At 39.3% G+C, this 21,278-nt stretch overlaps 1 protein-coding gene across 6 annotated transcripts in view; it reads right to left on the bottom strand.

Moving 5' to 3' along the window:
* The window catches only part of MID1 (midline 1), a 359,879-nt gene that overhangs the window by 104,562 nt on the left and 234,039 nt on the right, over window positions 1–21,278 (bottom strand). For 4 of the 6 annotated variants that reach the window (XM_079123166.1, XM_079123170.1, XM_079123168.1 and 1 more), the window contains exon 2: window positions 59–771. In XM_079123166.1, the coding sequence (XP_078979292.1) occupies window positions 59–718 (660 nt within the window). In that variant the 5' untranslated portion in view covers window positions 719–771. Of the gene's footprint in view, window positions 1–58; window positions 772–11,500; window positions 11,729–21,278 lie in introns of those variants that run through there. The other 2 variants (XM_079123167.1, XM_079123171.1) reach the window with 2 other exon arrangements.

Raw genomic sequence — 21,278 nt, 5'->3', positions numbered from 1 at the left:
CTTATTTCCATGACATTTGCTGGCAGAAAGGGGTTGGCTTAAGGCAGATGGGACTAACCTTCAATTTGTCATAGCGCTCACTCAAAGCTGCCACCTGATGATCGCGGTGCCGCCCAACCAGTTTACACAAGGCACAGATTAACTGGTCATCGGTCACACAGTACATATTCACCTTCTCATCCTCGTGCTCCAGGCACATCAGCCCCCGGATGTGCGAGTCCGGGATTGGCTCAATCAGACGATGGCCTGTAAAGGGCTTCTTGTTCGGGTGAGTGGCTTTCAGGCACTCATCACAGTAGGACACTTCACAAGTGACACAGGTCTTCACAGCGTCCTGGGCAGGATCCTGGTCACAAAACTGGCAGAGGACCTTCTCGGCAGAAGACATGGTGCTGGCGTCAAAGGCCCGCTCCCGGCGGGTCTCACTGGGGGAATTGGGCCCGCTCACTGATGCTTTCTGGAACCTGTCGATGATGTTCTGCAGGGTGACGTTGCGCTTGAGCCCGTCTAGACCTCGCTGGCTGAGCGTGATGACATGCCGGCAGGTGGGGCACTGGAAGGCGCTGATGGACTCCACAGACTCGTTGGTGGCACAGTGTGACACCAAGATGCGGTGGGCACAGTTGAAGCAGAGGCTGTGTGCGCAGGGCAGCAGGAGAGGGTCCTCAAAGAGCTCCAGACAAATAGGGCAGGTCAGTTCCGACTCCAGTGTTTCCATCTTCAGGCAAAGCTCTCTGGTGTCATCAAAATCCAAGGAAGCTGATCAGCTATCTGGAAACAGAACGTAAGATTTGATTAGGCATGAGGGGGTCAGCCATGGGGGGCTGTCAGCTTTGAATGCATCTCAGAATAATTCCAAACACAGGTCATGGAAGGGTAAATGTGTGTGTACATTCCAAGTCTGTCTCGCTCTCTCTCTCTTCACTGGGGGTGGCGGGGAGGAGGAGGAAGAGGAAAACACTCTAACATTTTCTCAAAGTTCTAGTCACTGAAAGTGGCAATTTCTTTTTCAGTTTGATTCTTAAAAGGCCTCACTCCAAACTGGCAAGTAATTGAAACTTATAATTTCCATAATTTGTATTTAGTCAGAATAATTGTATTGTGTCACAGCCAGGCTTTAATTTTAGATTGAAAATTAAAATGTAGAAATGTTCATTAGGAACTGCAGTCATTTATAACTTTGAATTTTTTAAGTTACATATTAAAGTACATGGACTTTTACTCTGTGATACCAAACCAGGCTTTCTAACAGTAAAGAAGCAGTCACTGTAGAAATGGGCATTGAGCATATGTGAAATCAAATGCACAGATTTCAGTATAAATAATTGTGGTTTAGATACAGGATGTCATTTTCCAAATCTATTTGAGAAAAACTTTGATTTCCAAAAAGATGACTGTGACAGAGGCAGTATTTTTGGCATGTGTTTGTTACTTTTCTGAATAATTCTATTGTTTAATCCAGCAGTGGGACTTGGGTAGGCAGAGAGAAAGGAAAATATCTGGAGGCCGTTTTGCAGCTGCAGTGAGCTTTGGTACCAATGATTAATATTTAGAACATCGATTTAGCTAATTAGAACTAGGATTTTGGTGATTATCATGTTCATTTGATAAGTTCTAACAATGATAACAAATGCAGCTTAAAAAGCAATTTTCAGGAGGCTTGCAAGCGCTGTTGGGCGACCTGTGTAACCCTCCTGGTCTGAAATCTCCCACTGCAGACTTGTTCCTGCTGCCAGCAATAGGACAAGCTGGCAGGAGGTCCCGCCTCACACTCATAACTCTGCTGGCCCGGGCACGACCTCCGTCAGCTTTGTTGCTCCCCTCCAGGCCACCTTCTGTTGCTCCCCTCCAGGCCACCTTCGGGTGGCCCAGCTGCACACTCCCCTTGCCATAAAGACCTTGCTGCTTTTGTGAACTCCCGCCTGCCTTGCCTTCAAAAAGGGAGGGCAAAGAATCCCACACAAGCCCTGGTTCATTAGGGTGAAGAGGCCTCATGCTCATTAGCAGGCCTGGGAACCAAGCCTCTTTGAACCTTCTCTCTTTCAAGACCATTAGCAGAGGTCTGCGGAGCACTGGCGGGCATATTAGATGCAGCCCACTGCGGGCTGTGGGAGAACAGTGCAGCTCACCCAGTGGTTGGGAAGTTCAAGTCACTCGCAAGGGGAAGGGCCCCCAGACCAGATTTATGGGGAGGCTTCACATCCAAAGCTATGTTCAGTGATTCTGACAATTCATCATTTGTATTCACACCTCTGCTTATTTACCAAGTTCACGATTTCTAGAATACCCTGATGCTCTCTGAAACATCATCCCTCTGAAATACCATGCTATGCTTACCTTGCTACCAACCAAATGGTAAATGATCATTAAAAGTGAAAAGTATATCCTGAGTCTGTTAAAAATTAATGAACTACCAGCTTACTAAAACCCTGGGAGCTTTAAAAAAATCTTCAACCGTTTGCTAATATTTACGACATAAGAAAGAATAAAAAGTGCCCAATATTTGAAATATTAAAGCATACTCATCGTTCCACAGCCTGCAATGGAAACCCAAAGGCTGCTGTTGTAACAAACTTAATCATCTCTACTTCATCCCAGCCAACTCTCCTGTAGATGGCGCATAAGAAATTGAAAGGGTTTTTTTTTTTTTTGTAATTGTTTTGTTTTTACAAATTAAACATTGTTTTAGTTAAGCATGGAAGAAGAATTATCTCTAAATCAAATTTCTTCTCCCTTCCTATCAGAAGCATAGAAATTGCAGGGAAAATGTAGTCCTTTTGCTCAGCTTTGTTCTCAGTGAAGCCAAGGACATCTACTAATGTATCTCAATAGAAGGAGTATCAGATTATGTCTGGAGAGCTATGGCAACTATGCTGTTAGTTTTTTAATTTTTATTTTTAATTAACATACAGTATTGTACCTATCAATGGATACAGTATTATCATTTGATAAATGGAAAAGCAGTATGGACGTTTTTAAAAAAAAATAAAAGTAGGCCTACCATATGACCCAGCAATGCCACTGCTAGGTACCGAAAGGAAATGAAATCAGTAGGTCAAGGAGACATTTGCACTCCTATGTTCATGGCAACACTATTCACAAAAGCCAAGATATGAAATCAGCTAAGTGTCCATCAGCTGAGTGGATAAAGAAATATGGCTCATAGACATGATGGAATATTATTCGGCCATAAAAAAAAACCAAAATCTTATCTGCAGCAACATGGATGGAGCTGGAGGACATTATGCTGAGTGAAACAATGAAACAAGCCTGGCGTAGAAACAAACACTGCATGATGATTGTATTTTTAGTACAAATGCCAGAATTCCATCCCAAAGTGGTGCCATAAGAATTTCTGGAGACAGGTGCAATATGTACCCTCCTAAAGGAAATGCCCACATTTTATGCACTCATTCCAGAGATGGTTATGTATGCCAGTGACTGAGCTGGCTTGGAGTTGTAATCACCACCACTCCCCATTGCCATGGGCCAACCCAGTGACAACCCAACCTGGGTTTTCACAAGCTCTTTCTAACTTGTCTCCTAGCTTCTGCTCCTACTTGCCCTTCCCCTTATATGATACCCTCCATTCTGAAGCTATAGAGCTTGTTAAAAGATGTCAGATCCTGCCTCTCCTCTACTTTGCCCTCCAGAGGCTTTCCACCTCAATCAGGGAGAAATTCACCAGAATAAAACTAGCCCCAGAAAACAGACTCAAGACAGTGAGCTTATTTTCTCCCACGCTACCCTGTTTGTTTGCTCTGCTCTGGGCACATGGTCTCCTGGTGAGTCCTCAAACATGCCAAACACATCCCATCTTTTGCTTGCCCCCACGTGGTCTTTGGAATCAACAAGACTCTGCCCCAGTATTGCCTTCTGTGAATCCACATAAACCTAATTCCCCTACTACCACCATGACCACCAGCCCATTGGGCAATCCTTACCCATCTCATTTTGCTTTTCTCTATGACATTTATTGCAGACACATTCTATTATGTTGTTCATTGTTCTGTCTCTCCCCACTGATCCCAGCATTAGGACATAGACCAGAGATTTGCTTTTGTGGGGAGTATAGCATGTAGAACTGCGTCCAGCACAATGAGCACTCAAACATTCATTAATCATCAGCACATTAAGTTCACTAAATGTACTGCTGTTTGGACTGAAACCAAAAAGAATAAAACATAACTCTTTCCTTTAAGGATCTCTCAATACATTAGAACAGAGATCAGCAAGCTTTTCCTATAAAGGGCAGTACAGTAAACATTTTTGGCTTTGTGGACTGTCAGATCTCTGCTGTAATTCCTCGATTCTGTCACTATAATGCAACAGCAATCATATATAACATGTAGTGGTGTGAGTGTGGCTGTGTTCCCACACAACTGCATTTACAGGTAATGAGCTGGAATTTGTCTACAGATCTTATTTTAGAAGACAGAGATACATACAGAAAGCCAGAATGTAAAATGAAAATCACCCTCAAGAGGTATGAACAAAATGTTGTGTGGGCAACAATGGCAAAGATAGTACAGCCAGACTTCAACAAGCATAGACATGTTTCCAGTACCAACAGGAAATGTACTGCAATAGGATTTCACCTTGCATCAATGGAAACGATGTGAGTCAAGTGAGTGCTTGGGGCAATTCACATAAGAATGATTTAATAGCAGCTGTTCAGATGGAGATCTTCTTCATTTATTGTCATAGTGCTTGGCCTGGTGTTTTGGGCATGTGTGTACACTGTAAATGACTAACTGTATTAAATGATAACAAAATACCTATGTGGTGATTGAGGTTGAGCCAGTTTTCTAAATCTTCACCTACATACTGCCAGAAACGAAGGGGTTTTGATTTGATACCTATAGTGGATTCCATTTTTTACACTTGTAACCAGGTTTTGCTATAATAGAGATATCATTTTGCTAAGTTACTCTACATATCTTACTTGCATGTATGCAATTCCCCCTCCAAAAAAATTAGCATTTTCCAGCTTACTTGTAAATATCCTTTTGGAGAAATCAAAATGCCATTCATTCTTTCACCAAATATTTAACTCCTTTATGTGCTTGATCCTGGGACAAGCACTGGTGACACTTGGCTCCTGCCTCACTGATCTTATGATTCATTAGGATGGAGAAAATATTTTTTTAAAAAACTATTATGCAACATAACAAAAGATGCATACCAAAGACAGATGGGAAACAATTTATAATATATAGTGGAGGAAAAGGGCACATGGGGAAGCTTCTGGAAGGAGGCAACATATGAGGTAGGTTTTAAAAGAGAACAGAGGTTCACCAAGCAGATAGTGGTGGTGAATGGAGATTTTGTGCAAAATGTTATTTTCTTTCATGTTCTCTTAACCCTTATAGTTTATTTTCCATGCCAAAAAAAGAAAAGAAAAACTTCTTAGCCTTCACTACAATTGAAGGAAATCACACGTGCATATTGTTGTCAGGATATTCTATAGCTCAACATTTTTGTGAATGGGCTGAGCGGTTTTCATTCAGAGGAGGATGTAGTTAATCATGAGAACTCCTTGAAACAAACTGGGAATGGCAACAATTCACAGCTTGCACTTGTGCTTACCCACGATTTGTAGGTCTAGAACACAGCACGGAGTAGTGAGCAAAGGGGGAGTTAGGCAAGTGGCCAGAAAAATCTAGGATATTCAGCATTCTACTTCTTAGGTGCCTGAGTGTTCGTGGGTGAGGGCCCACACATATTCCCTGCAATCTCTCTAGCATTCATTCTGATCACATGCCTAAGCAGGATAGTCCTTAGCAGCAGTTTAAAATGACATCCTGGAACATACTGGATGCAAGATATCTTTTCGAGACACTTTCTTACAGATTCAAGAAAGTACTTCTTTAAAATGGGAAATTAAAGCCAATCGCAGTGGTGCACACTGATAATCCCAGCAAGTCCAGAGGCTGAGACAGGAGGATCAAAAATTCAAGGCCCTAAGCAACTTAGTGAGATCCTGTCTCAAAAAATAAAAAGGAAAATAAATAAATAAATAAAAAGGGCTGGGGATGTAGCTAGAGGTAAAGCATCTCTGGGTTAAATCCTCAGTACCAAAAATATAAATAAGTAAAATGGGAAACTAATAAATGGATATTTTGATGGAAAATAATATGAATATTTTCACTCTTCCTCCTTCCCCATTTCTCTCCTCTCATTCTGTATAACACTGAAATTGTCTTTTTCTTTAACTGTTTCTGTCTTCTTGCTACTAGTGAAAGCCTAGGTATTTTCTAATGGTCGCTCCTTAAAAAAAACAGAGAGACTGCGTGGTGGTGAATGTCTGTAATCCTAGCAACTCGGGAGACTGAGGCAGGAGGATTCACGTTCTAAGCCAGCCTCATCAACTTAGGTCCTAAGTAATTCAGTGAGACCCTGTCTCAAAATAAAATATAAAATGGGCTGGGAATGTGGCTCAGTGGTAAAGTACCTATGGGTTCAATTCCTGATATCAAAACAAACAAATTTAAAAAATGAATTTGGTCATTCATTTCATGTGCTGCCCCCCCCCCCCCCAAGAATGATTCCTAGGTTTGTATCACAGAGTGACATCTCTTTTGGAATCCCAGTTCAGCTTTATCTGCTTTGCATACTGTAAATGTGCCAGGCCTAGAATGCACATCTCATGGGACTCATCAACTTCCCTCCCAAACCTGTCTTCTCTACAGGGCTCCTAGTGTCTCCCCATGTGCTTCCATCCTTCTGATTGTCAGTAGCCTGAAACTCCTTACATTTTCTACTCCACCCCCTCTGGGGGAGGCAGAATAATGATCCCGAAGATATCCGCAAGCTATACCCCAGAACCTGTGGATATTTTAGTCTACAGGTACAAAGGGAAATTAATGTTGCAGATATAATTAGGCAACTAAGCAGCTGACTTTGAGATCCAAGTATTTTGGATTTTCCAAGTGGACCCAGTGGAAACATAAGGCTCCTTAAATAAAAGTGAACCCAGTCACTCAGAAAGTTGTGGCAAGAGTATTACAAAGTTGCAGGTCAGCCTAAGCAACTTAGTGTCCCATAATTAAAAAAATAAAATAAAAAGAACTGGGGATGTGGCTCAGAAGTAAAGCACACCTGGGTTCAAATTCCATTCCAAAACCAAGCAGAAAGATGGTGGAAGCGGGAGACAAGAGTCAGAGCCAGAGTGATGTGGTGTGAGGAAGGCTGTTCCAGCCATGCCTGCTTCAAACATGGAAGAAGGGGTCATGAGCCAAGAAATGCACACAACCTCTAGAAGCTGGAAAAAGAAAGAAAATAGATTCTACTCTACAGCTTCCATAGATGAATGAAGCCGTGCAGATACCTTTATTTTTAGCCCACAGATCTGTGTCAGACTTTAGGCCTCTAAAAATGGAAAACAATAAATCTGTGTTGCTTGAAGCCATCAAGTGTGTGGTAACTTGCTATAGCATCGATAGGAAATTCATACACTCTCTCTTACGAAAATCCAAATCATTAGGCAAGACTCATAGATGTCAGTCCTTCCTAAGTGTTTGCATTGGTTTCCTTCTCCTTGTTTCCACTGCCTCTATATTGATCCAGACCTCTTTGCAGCATTCTTAGGCTATCATGGGAAAAAAGAAAGAAAAACCTTGCTAATTTGATTTCTTATTGCCAATATTTCCTCCCTCAGTTTGATATTCATGGAAAATAACTTTTTGGTGGTTGTATTTATTTTTTGGTTGGCAGGGAGTCACTGAGCATCATTCCCACCCCTTTTTCACCCTATTTTGAGACAGGGTCTCACTACATTTCCCAGGCTGGCCTTGAACTTGAGATCCTCCTGCCTCCGCTGCCAGAGTCATGGGAATAACAGGTATGTACCACAATGTATAGCTCCAGTTTAATCTTTGGCACATGATTCAGGCACCGTGGCTTTTTCCTGTAATTTCCCTCAATGGTCCAGAACGTAGAGCAGTTCCCTGTTGCCCAACGTCTGAGTTCTTACATCTTATTTCCTTTTACAAAGCCTAGCCCAAGTTTCTCTCAAACCACACCTCCGACTCTATTCTCACTCACTTCCTAAACAGAGACCCAGTAAATAGGACCATTTGCTGTCCCTAGCAATTGCCTTTGCTTTCCTTCCTAGAACAAATCATTTTCCTACATGAGACTTTTTTTATTTCATGTTTGTTTTTTTTTAGTTTCTGCTTTCTGGTTTTTTAAGATGTGAATGGAACCTCCCAGAGGCCCAACAAGTTCTGGCCACTATTGTATTTGGCAAGTACTTATTAAACAAAGAAGAATTGTTTTAAAAGACAGCTCTAAATAGTGTGACGTGTCTTAAATGTTTACATTTAAAGGTTGCAAACTAACCCTTTAAGCTGAAAACACACAGGAACATAATTATCCTATTCATAAAACAAAATATTTAATTTCAAATATTATTTTCAAGTACACACCAGAACAGTCAGTAATACAACCCAGGTTTAAAGATATAGAATTCATCTCCTTTCAATATGGTCAGACTCACTATGAACATGTATGTGCTCAGCACAAGCAGATACACAAACATAAATCTCTTGTGGAGGTAACATTCATTGTCTCAATTTTAGGCCAAACATGGGTGTGTGGTTTGAGTGAAATGACTACCTCACCCTTGATACCCCCACGGGAAAACCTCTTAAGGTTTGTGCCTTGTGGGGTTAAGAGAAATGAATCAACATAGATGGAGATCTGGCTGAACGGCCTGAGCAGATGGCTCCTTCCTTACTCACTCAGGGTTCCAGTTATCTTTACCCTGAGGTATCTTTATGCTGAAGTAGCACTCATCACAGGAGGAGAACATTTTCCCAAGAGCAGGACTTACTTTGTCCAAGGTACAGGATATAAAAGAAAACAGCAAGGGAGAAAATTCCCAATGCAAAAGGACATAGGGACCTCCCCAGCTAACAGGATTTAGTCTTGGGACAAGATGAAGGCAACTCAGGAGGGCACACTTATGGATTAGTGTTAGAAGCCAAGGGCAGGGAAGTTAAAGGGGTTTATGACTGTTGGACTCATCTTTTTTTGCTCCTTCTTTTGAAGTAAAAGGCACGAATATTGCTTTGACCTGGCAAGTTAGTGCAGACAAAACACTTAAGCCCCAGTCTACACTGTCACAACCCTTGCCACCATCCTGCTCAGTAGCTCATTTTAAAATTTCACAATTTTGCTCTTAGTAGTCTCTTAGGACTTCTGCTATGACACAATCAAGATAGCATTCACCTTGAAGAAATGTCTAGAATCCCTGCGCAGACATCATGCAGTGCCAGGTTCAATCCATGACTAAATTCAGTAGACAAGCTTTTAGGTTCAGATGCCAAGGCTATGGAAATTTCACCCACGTGCTCAAGAACCAGGTCAAAAAATTAGAAATCTCCAGACCCAAAGCATTCTATGAGATCAGTTACCCATTAGAATAATGAACTATTTCATCATCAATACATCATCCATTCATGTCTGCATAGTCCTTGAAACATAATTGTTTACCAATTTAGAATATATGAAAAAGAGCAGGCATGCTATCCTCACTGCACAGCTCTGAAATCCTTCCCAATCAGGGAAATTAATGAGGCATTAGACCAAGGAGTAATCTTGGGTACCAACACTGGGTGGCCTGTGATCAACCATTAACATCAGGTGGCGCTCAGCCACTGCCCCAATGATTCCCAAGGCACTTCCTCTGATTCTTTTCCAAATATCCTCTGGACCATGGAAACAAAGCCTATTAAATTTACCAAAATGTAAGTGAGATGACAAAAACACTTCAACACTGCAGTTACACCAAGTGAAAAAGACATGGTTTCAGAAAAGGAAGTTCCTCAAAGTATTGCAAACAACAAATGACACTGAAAAGAATACAAATAAACATCAGAAGTAATTTATTTCATTGTGCACATCTCCTGTCCCCTCTTTACCTGAAGAATTCAGAGTTAGTTGACATTGCTCTTTGGATTTTTGCTATAAGGAGATTATTCCAATTGTACAGCTACAGATAGAATATTTTTTAAAGACTGTGGAATAATGTTTCTATCTTGGATCAACAGAAATATACACTGTCAGAGGATTCAAGACTACCTAACTGGACAAGGCTGGAAACAAACCTGAGTCAGTGAGGCTGAGACTGAATTTGGAAGGAACTGACTCTCATCTCATATAAGCATAATTTCTCAATGCAGAAATTTATTATAATCTCAATAAAAATTGGTAACTACACCCAAGATAGAATATTCAAAATAACGTAATACAAGCACTTGGCATCTGCATATTCAATCATGTAGTTTAGAATTTAACCTCAAGTTATAAAAACCATTGAATAAACATGTTACCCAAATGCTACTTTACTGATCAGCATCCTGGCCAATTTTGAGAAGCAGGTAAGTCAATGAAGGTACAATAAAACAGTGCTATAAAGTGATGGAAAGAGAGGAGGAAACTCAATTGAATTTAACTGGAAATCGATACCACAGTACAGACAGTTGTCCACCCTGAATTATGCCAGACAGTAGTATAATTGCAAAGTGGAAAGCAACAATATAAATAATACATAGAGTAGGAAGAGGTGAAAAAATGTGGTCCAGTAACATTCTACAGGTAACTAATGTTACTCTGAAACATCAGTGGGTAACCTCTGACTTTCAGCACACCCAAAATTCATTTGTTTCATTGGTAAAGAGACAACTAAGAATTTCTGCCAACATTACAGGGAACAAAAGACTGAATGAAAAAAAATGACAAGCACGTAAGCATTAAGATGCTAGCCTCCAGTCTTAAAACAATTAATTGGTACAATAGATATTTTGAATAACTTGCCATTTCTTCTTTATTCTAAAGAATGGTGAAATTAAAATCATTCTGCCTGATACCTGACATGAGACTAGGAAGACTTTTAATTTCACTAAACACCCACCTGGTAGAATTCATGCAAATCAAATTAAATTGTTAACCAAACCTTTTTCTCTACTTCCACATCTGCCTGTAACACGCTCATTTTTAGTAATTGGATCTCTAGGACATTCTTTCAAATAATCACACACTCGCCTGACCATGCAACCTGATTAATAATGAATGAACATTCCTGAAAAAGAATCACTTCGAAGCATGGCAGATGTCTGTGGGGATATGAAGGCTTTAATGATCAAAATCAAGGGGAAATGGGAGCTGGGTCACACAGTCTGGTTATTTTAATTGAAAGCTGGTCTTCCAAATTTACTTAACAGGATGCTTAAATACTCCTTATGGAGGTTCATTTACACAAGCAAACAAGCAAAAGACAAATGGCAATGAAAAAGAACAATCCAGATTCCTCCAGGAACCACTGCCCTATCCCGCTCTGTCTGAATAGCAAGAAACCCCCGACAGACTCAGAAGTGCCATTCGTTCCTTTGACAGACTGATAAACAGGCTAAAAACAGGAACTAGTACCCTGGTCCTTATTAGTTCTTTGAGCACCTCTCGAGACTCTGACAAACAGATCCCCTTGAATACCCACCAATGGACTGCACACTAGTTCTTTTTGAAGAAACATCGCCGTAGGCAGAGGATGGGGACCCACGAAATGACAGACAGGCCACCGAGACCAGACGGTGGGTGGCAGGCAGTGCTGGAGCAGTCCCGTGTGTCTGTGAGAGCTTCGACAGTGAAACACAACAGGAAAATCGGCCCAACAATTCCAGGAAGGCCAGCTCCACCTCATCCACTCCGCCAGGGTTGCCCGAGTTGAAGAATCGACTGCCTTTTCTACGGCCCCCGCCGCACTTTCCCTATCCCCTCACCCACTTGATGCTCAACTGAAACCAAATAAAACGGCAGCTCAGGTCAGGTCAACACCCACTGCTTGATCCAAAAAAATGATGACTTGGCACTGGGATCTGTACTCTCACTGCTTACATGGATCAGCAGCAGCTCAGCCAACTGGACATGGTCTTGCAGTGGAAGGTTGGATTCCAGCTCTCAAGTGCTGCCAACGGGAGCGGTCCAACCCAGCTCCTGTGGTGGGAATGCTTTCGCCCTTTGCATTTGTGTCCTTCTGGCATCCTACTGAGTACATTATGACATTATGCTCTGGATACTGCTTTGTTCATTTTAAAAACACTATGCTCATTATTTTGTGCCTTTACCTTCTGAATTAAAGAATAACTTCTGAAAGAAGTTTTTGCAACTTATATCCAGGAGAACAATCTCCTATACAGAAACAATAAACCAAAGTCATCTTTTCTTCCAGAAACACAGTTAAATTGCAATGGATCATCCTGATAAGCAATTGAAAAGATACATGCTATGAAACATGTATAGACACAAACAAGTTTTACCTTTACTATATACATAATATATATATATATATATTATGCATACATATCACATATATACACATCTGTGTATACAGCCTTATTCTGGTATCCACTTGAGATTAGTTCCAGAACACTTCCTTAGGATACAGAAATCTGCAGATGCTCAAGTTCCTTACATAAAACAGCCCAGTAGGGCTGGGGAGATAGCTCAGCTGGTAGAGTGCTTGCCTTGCAAGCACAAGGCCCTGAGTTCGATCCCCAGTACCACAAACAAACAAACAAAAACAGCACAGTATTTGCATATAATCCACATACAACCTCTTGCGTATTTTAAGTCATCTCATAATTACTTATGATACCGAACACAATGTAAATGCTATGTAAGTTGCTGCTATACTGTATCGTTTGGAGAAAAATGACAAGAAAAATATCAGTAAGTGTGCAATACAGATGAATTTTTCACATTTTTTGATTCAAGTTTGGTCAAATCTGCAAATATGGAACACACATATATGGAAAGCCAACTATATATACAACTAATATATCTGTATTCCCAGCTACTAGGGAGGCTGAGGCAGGAGGATTGCTTGAGTTTAGGAGTTTGCGGTCAGCCAGGACATAGTGAGACCCTATCTCCAAAGAAACAAAAAAATGTGTTTGAGTGTGTGTGTGTGTGTGTGTGTGTGTGTGTGTGTTTTTAAAATAAACTGTAATAAGTCCAAAATCTTGATTTTAGTCTCCAGAATGAAAAAAGGTATATTGAGAATGGAAAGTAATTGCTTAAAATTTGATCTGAAGGAAGAAAGGGAAGTAGGTTCTCCAAAAGAAAAAAACAAACACTTTTGTCCTGCACTGCAGTTCTTTGAAGGATGTTGCTTATCACCATGCAAGACAAGAAACTGCAGCTAAAGTAAATCATCAGGAAAGTATAAAAAAATAACTGCACAACTCAATTTATACTCTAGACATTTGGGCACCATAAAGGTTTTTAAGGAACTTTCTTGATTAAGGGGAAGCAGGAGGCAAAAACTGCTTCCTAGTGTTGTCCACTTTGTACATTGTAGCACCTACTTTCATGCCATTGCAACACCTCACAATAAACCAAAGAGTGCTTCACATGTCAGGACATAAAATTGCAAGCATATATTTTCTCAGCTTATGTCTCTTCATAACTTTTAACAATACAAGGATTACTCAATTTCACATATAAATGACTTCCTTAAGAAATCTCATCGTCTAGGGAAATGACATGCATATATACATGTATATATCATCAAGTAGAATTTTAAAGTACTTTCTATCAATACATTTTTTAAAAACTGCCTTTTTAAAAACAACATTGAAAGTATCAGATTGGGTATGTAGCTCAGTGTTAGAGTGCTTAGCTAGCATGCACCAGGCCTGGGTTCAATCCCCAATACCACTCTCCCCACTACCCACCCAAAATAAAAACATTGTAAAAATTTATAGACTGGCTTAACTTGTTCATATTTTGGTACTGTAATGAAAAATTAGCCTAAGCATTCCAAGTTGAAATGTCCAGAAACAAACACTATATCTCTCAAAAGTAAAACAATAATTATTTTAATCTTTTAAGAACGTAATCTAACATCTTTGATAAGAAATTTCCAACCATCAAAAGGTCTCAGGCATTTCATGTCTTTTATTATTTATTTTAAAAGAATAAAGCAGCCAGTTTTAAAGGTAAATGGGAGCTATTTTACATTATATTGATAATGACTGATGTCTTCCAGGTCTATGCTATACTGGCTGTCATGCAAGAATTTGGTTCTGAAAGCAGCAACAGCAGACAAGAGAGAGGACAAGAGAGAGAACATGTCACACCTAGTCTCCTGGCATAAGTCTAATTCAGCACTCCAAGGGAGCAGACTAACAGCGTGGCAGTCACAGAAATGTAAGCTGCTAATTCCTTTGAAACTACCCACAGATGAAAAAGCACATAACGCTGCCTTCCCTGAGTGCTCTTCCACATATAGTTATAGTTGAGTAGGCATTTTTATACACATTCACAGAATCCTTCCTAAATCCTACATGTTTAAACTGGATGCAATAGTGTAAACCTGTAATCCCAGCAGCTCAGGAGGCTGAGGCAGGAAGAATACAAGTTCAAAGCCAGCCTCAGCAATTTTGTGAGGTCCTATGCAACTTAGAAAGACCCTGTCTCAAAATAAAAACAATAAAAAAAGGCTGGGGATGTGGCTCAATGACTAAGCACCCCTGGGTTCAATCCTTAGTACCCCAAAAAAAAAATCCTACATGTTCACAATGGAATGGGTATCATAAGCACATATAAATACCTACATGTACAAACACTCATACACATACACACACGCATATATATAAGCATGTTTTCACAATTACTTGGGACTTCATAACATCACTCTTCACAAACTCCTCAGTTTGAACAGTCCTCCTTTATTACAGGAACATTCCATTCTCTATATAAGAACAAAAGTCTGTAGATAATTTGTATTTATTTTATAAATCAATTGCCTGCTCATATGTGGAAAAGGCTATGTGGAAATGTGCAAAATGATATAAGAAATCAATATTATTTGAAAGACATACTGGTTGAGTAGGATTTTTACAACAAGTAGATTATGTGCTGAAGAACATATTCTACCTTCCCATTTATTCACAAGGAGCAAATTGCATTGATAAATAGTTGCTGATGATGTTCAATGTAACATCATCCTCTGAACAGTGGAAAGCTTACAATTCAAGAACACATATTCCTGTCTTGTGACTGGGGGTAATGACAATGTTAGAGAGCAACTGATTTCTAATGTAGGAGCAGACTGGGAAATTCTCTCAAAGAAAATAGCTTTTTCTCCTCAACTTCAAAGTTAGCCATACACAAAAAACTCATGGTCACAATAGCCTGAAGCTACTTCATGATCTTAAAAAATAAAGAAAACTAACCTTTCTTCACAATTCCTGGTTAACTATTATGAAGAACATACTTTAAACATTTCCCGTGGTCACTGAAGCCCTACGGTCAGGGGATGTAAGTCTTTTTTTTAAAAGGCAACCAAAAGAGGAGCGATTCTTTTGTTCTGAGTTGTTATTGTAAGGCACCACATGAAAGAAGCATACTGAGCATCTGTACAGAACAAAGGCAGGAGGCTTCTCAGGAGAAAATTCACAAAAAAATACTTTTGCCACATTTAAATGCTAATGGATGAACTATAGTTTTTCCACACAGCACAGATCACAGCACAGATCTACATGTGGGGCAATAAAATTAAGTTATCACTCACATACAGACATACACATGCATGAACAAAGGCACACAACTGAAAGTAATATAAAATTAGAACTGCTTTCAAATATATTAAATCACTACCCTTTCAACCCATGAGCAATTTCTTGAAATTTCTGCATCTATATTTTGCCCTATCTAAAATAAAATATTGGTTTTACTAAATAACTGAGCTAACAGTATGCAATCCTAAGGAAATTGAATTCAACAAAAGTAAAACAAGAAAAACTCTCTCCATTCATAGCATACTCTAACTTATACTTTAAATATAATCTTTAATAAATTGAGTTTTCAAAAATCCCCAAGAAGCTGGGCACAGTGGGACATATGACTGTAATCCCAGTGACTCAGGAAGCTGAGGCAAAAGGATCACAAGTTTGAAGCCAGCCTGAGCATATAGGAAGACTCTCTCTCAAAATAAAAAGGGCTGAGGATGAAGCTCAGTGGTAGAGCACCCTTCAGTTCAATCCCCAGTACAAAAAAAAATTTTAAGTCCCCAGGGAAACTGTGTAATGGGTATTATGTTGGGAAACAAATCGTAGTAAAGTAAGATGTTAATATTAACAAAGTGTACTGGTTTTGCAACATCAGAGTGCACTTACACCTTTCTTCAGATGCAAATTCTGTGAAAGCTGATAGGGTCGTGATTCATTTAATAAGACATCATCTGAGTGTGTGTAGTTTAGTGGACTTAGTACATAATATTTTATTATTTTTGTTATCATAGAAGTCTCTAAAGTAAAGGAGTTTCCAAAAAGTAAATAGTATATTGCATCTTGCACTGCATCAAAAAGGTTCATCTATTTTCTTTTCTCTAGATTCAGCTACTTTTCTTTTTTTCCTTTCCTAATTCTGTCCTTTCTGTTGTCAGATGACTAAAGGACTACAGAAAGTTCTCTGCTAATGAATTTCATTTAGCTTCCTCCTTGGTGTGCTGTCAGAAACATGCGACTAAGCCCTAAACTAAGGGGCCTAAATGTCCTTAGTCTAGTTTTGGGCCAACACTGTCAATGAGGTGTCATGTAAAGAACTGTCTACCTTGCATCCAGATAAACCTCAGTTCAACCCCTGGCTCTGTCATTTCCTTGCAAAGGTGATAGGAGCCTGATATTCTACATATCTCCTGCTCACAGATACTATTCATATCTTATATGTAGTTTCCTTATCTGTAAAACATGGACAATGAGAGTGATCTCAAAGTGTCTTTTGAGGATTAAGTAAGGCAAAGTTTTAAAATTGCCTGACAAAATTGTCATTCTCTCGTCCCTCTTCCCCTCATGTCCTGAATCACCTCTTTCTGCTCATTGAATAAATTCATTATCTGTATTTTTTATTGGAAAGCTCTTCAAGTTATTTTTGGAAGCAGAAAATGTATCAATCCATTTGTTTTCTCATTAACGTTCACAGAGTGTCTTACGTGAAGAAAATATGTACCATTTCTATTTTTAACACTAATGACAGTCTAATAATTGTCTTCATATGGGCAGTTTCATCTATTTCCAGCCTTTGAGATACCTCTATTCAATACTGCTATAACTCCCACCATAATATTGAAGTTTCACTTCTCTGCTCCCCAATGAAGGTCATCCTTCATCACGATTTATTTTGCAAGAAATAAGAAACCCTGACATATGTGGGGCATATAAGACCATCGAAAACAGAGAAGAGTTTCAGATTTTTTCTACTTATAAGCTAACCAGTTATCCCACCAATTACATGGACTTTGGTAGAAGACACCAGACTCCTTAAACAAAGAAAAAGAATGTTCTTACTTAGGGCACAAGTGGTATGTGATTCATGTTCTCATTGGTTCACCTGATCCCCAAGAACCATGTAGCATCCCAGGTGCATATCACAGGGGACTGCATCACAGTTGAGCCACCCCGAGCTTGGGAAATATGAATCTTTTGTTGTGGGTTAAGCAAACCTCCACACCTAGTAAGGACATACTATATCTAGCCTCCAAGTCTGTCTGCTGTAAAAACACCTTTGAAAAAAACAGTCTAGAAAAAAGGCCATCAATACCTCAGCTCCCAAGAGGTACAGAAACGAGAGATCCAGCTGGGTATGATGGTGCATGCCTATAATCACAGCGACTCAAGAGGCTGAGGCAGGAGGATCACAAGTTCACGTTGGCCTCAGCAACTTAGTGAGGCCCTAGGTAACTTAGCAAGACTCTGTCTCGAAATAAAAACTAAAAACAGGCTAGGGATGATAGGGATGTGGCTTAATGTTTAAGTGCCCCTGGGTTCAATCCCTGGTACCAAGTAAAAGAGAGGTGGTGGGGGAGAAAAGGAAAGGAAAGGAAAGAGGAAAGGAGAGGAAAGGAAAGGAAAGGAAAGGAAAGGAAAGGTAAGGAAAGGAAAGAAAAAAGGAAAAAGGGAAAAGGAAAGGAATACTATGGAGAATTACTTTGAAATATACACAATTCCTGCCTCCTCCTAAGGGTGAGAACAATGGGGGTAACTAGAAATCAGATTACCAGTGGGGTGGCTTTCTAGTGGCTGTGGTAGAGGCAGAGTTTAACTTGGTGTTGAATATCCCATGACTCATGGAAAACCAGAGGTAAAAGGAGCTTCCAAGAAAGTGATGAGGTGTTCTTTACCCCAGTATCCAAGTTCTTCATCCCTCTTACCCTAACATCATAGGAAACTACAAGAGAGCAAGGTGGGCCCATTCACAGACTTTACCCAAATAAATAAGTGCAATTATCAATTTCCTTCTTAGGCCCAAATCAACCTGGGTGTGGTATGAACTTCAGCTCTTCACTTTGATCCTAAAGTCATTTTAAGAGTTTGGATAAATAAGCTGATTTTGTTACTTTTATGGCATTAATAATCTTGCATGTATATCAATTTGACTTTCTTTAAGCATTCTTAAAATTTTAGAACTACTTCTTTTACAGTAAAATCTAAAAGGTCATTTCTTCCAATATTCTTTCATTGCATAGATTATATTTTAAGTCCTATGTGCCAGGAGCTACTCTGAGCACCAAGAATGTGATGGTAGATAGGAGAATAAATGCTTATTCTTAGAGAGTTTCCATTTTAATGAAATGAAAAAAATAAATGCATAAAATATGATAATTCCAAAGATCCATATGTAAAATGAAAAATGAAAAAGATGGCATGAAAGAAGGTATATGGGTGATTGTGGTCTATTTTAGCAAGGAGGTGCTTCATATTTGCATAGCTCTCTTGACAGTTTGGCTTTTTTCCTGCCAATAAACAAGCAAAGAACATGTTAATCTCAGTACAAGATTTTCCAGGACTTAAGCAGAGAGTTATGATTTAATTTCTCAAGTTATTAAATATTTAGTTTCAGATATCCTCAAGGATAGATTTCTTTCTCATAGGCATTAAAAATCTGACTTTTACTATTTCTTATCTGAAAAGGAAATGTGATGAATTTTTGAAAAACAGTAACCTCTTTATATATTCCAGCAATGAATTTTGAGAGGAAGATTTAGTGGCCAAAAAGGCAGGAACTATTGTCTCTTAGTCCACTCTGTGCCGCCATAATAGAATACCTGAGACTTGTTAAGGTATAAAGAACAGAAATTTCACTGGGCGTCGTGGCACATGCCTGTAATCCTAGTGGCTCCAGAAGCTGAGGCAGGAGGATTGTGAATTCAAAGTCAGCCTCAGCAACAACAAGGTGAGCAACTCAATTGAGCAACTCAATGAGACACCATCTCTAAATAAAAATACAAAATAGGGCTGGGGATGTGGCTCAGTGGTCGAGTTCTGTTGAGTTCAATCCCTGGTACACTCCCTCAAAAAAAAAGAACAGAAATTTCTTTCTCACTCTAGAGGCTGGCAAGAACAAGACTAAGGTTCCTGCAGGTCAAGGTCCTATTTCTCCACTTCCAAGATGGTGCCCAGAAGGCTGTCTTCTGTAAGAGAGGAACACTATATCCTTACATGGTAAAAGAAGAGAAGATGGAAAACCCACTTCTGCAAACCCTTTTGATAGCAACATTGATCCATTCATGCCCCCCAAGAGGCCCCACATTCCAACTCCACTGTACTAGGGATTAAGTTTCTAACACATGAATTTTGAGGATACATTCAAACCATAGCATATAGGACTCAGAATTACCTGAATGTCTAAATGTTTGACTTTAGGATGTTCTCCCAAAGTCGAAATGACCATAGATATGCAGTTAAGGTTACAGAAAAGGATAGGAAGGAAATGAATAGAGATAATGGAAGAGTCATTGGTTTTGTCTTTTCTTCCTAACTTGCTTTTGTCTTCCTAGAAGAGGAAATTTTAGGAAGGAAAAGGCAGGAAATGGGGGAATAGTCCTGGGGTTGATGGCTAAGTACAATTACCAAAGATGAGTTGAGACTGGAAGGACAAGTTACCTGACAGCTTCAGTTGGTATCCTGCTGAGAATGGCAAAAAGTATCTCAAAGAATTTACTGGTTAGGTAAAATTTCCATAGTGGTTCAGTTGTGATTTTTAGAGCCCATATCTTTAATAATGGGTTAGAAGATAACTACAGAGGCAATTGTTGTAGGACAACACAGGTGACACTGTAGGTAAGCAAAGGCCAAGGAAAGGGCTTGGGAAGACTGGGTGGAGGGTACATGTTCCTCTATAGTGAAGCAGATGAGGTTTCAGGGAGGACAGAGTGGCAGGTGAACTGAGGGGTTTATAAACAAGTAGTCTTTTGAGACTACTTCTGAGACCCACCTAAAGATATCCTGGTCTAAAAACCAAGATATCCTCGTCTAAAAATCAAGATTAAAATTTCCTTTTTGGAGACTCAATACTTCTACAAAAAGAGTATATTAACAATTTTGTAATCTATGAGAACAAATCTGCTAAAGACTATGAGACTCCTAATGATTTTTAAAACATACTCTTAGGACAGGCTAAATTCTGAAATTTTCTTGTGTTATCAAAATGTTTCCTTCAGATGGATGGGTAAAGACAATGTGGTATACTTATACAATGGAGTTTTACTCAGCCATAAAGAAGAATGAAATTGTGTCATTTCCTGGTAAATGGATGGAACTGGAAAACACCACGCTAAGTGAAAGAAGCGAGACTTGGAAAGTAAAGGTCAAATGTTTCCTCTCATATGTGGAAACAGGAGAGAAAAAAGGAGTAAAAACAAGGGGATCTCATAAAAATAAAAGGGAGAATGGTAGAGAAGAAGCAGGGGATCAGAGGTAAGGGAGGAGGGGAAGGAAAAGGAAAAGTGGAGTGAAAAAGGTTTCCTTGTTCTATCTTTAAGAGAAATTATAAATGTTAACTTGTAAAACATGAATATAAGATGTTAATTTAAAATATAAAAAGGTACTATCTTAGGGACTTGGCTTAAGGGTATTTTGCTTTGTGTTTTATATGACTGCTTTTTGTGATTTAAAGAAAAGTTGTAGTTTAAGCATCTGATCCTTTCATTGAAATGCATTCTAAGTGTGCATTTCATCCTGTACATTTTATCCTTTCACTGAGTCAAAATAGATAAGAAACTGACTTTTTAAACATAAGGAAAGGTAAAATTGAGAGGACTTAGTACTTGAGATGCAATCTAGGGCTTAAAAATTCGCTTGCAAAAAACGTCTAGCTTTAAGCACAGTGAGGTGGCTACATGTTTTAAAACAGAATTATATTTATTTTATAATAAATATGAATGCTAACTGGTAAGAAAGTATCACAAAATTATATGGAAAAACATTGTATTT

This window comes from Sciurus vulgaris (genome assembly GCF_902686455.1).
Source record: "Sciurus vulgaris genome assembly, chromosome: X".
NCBI lineage: Eukaryota > Metazoa > Chordata > Mammalia > Rodentia > Sciuridae > Sciurus > Sciurus vulgaris.
Note: the sequence above shows the minus strand (reverse complement) of the source record. Positions and strands in the feature narration are given on the sequence as shown.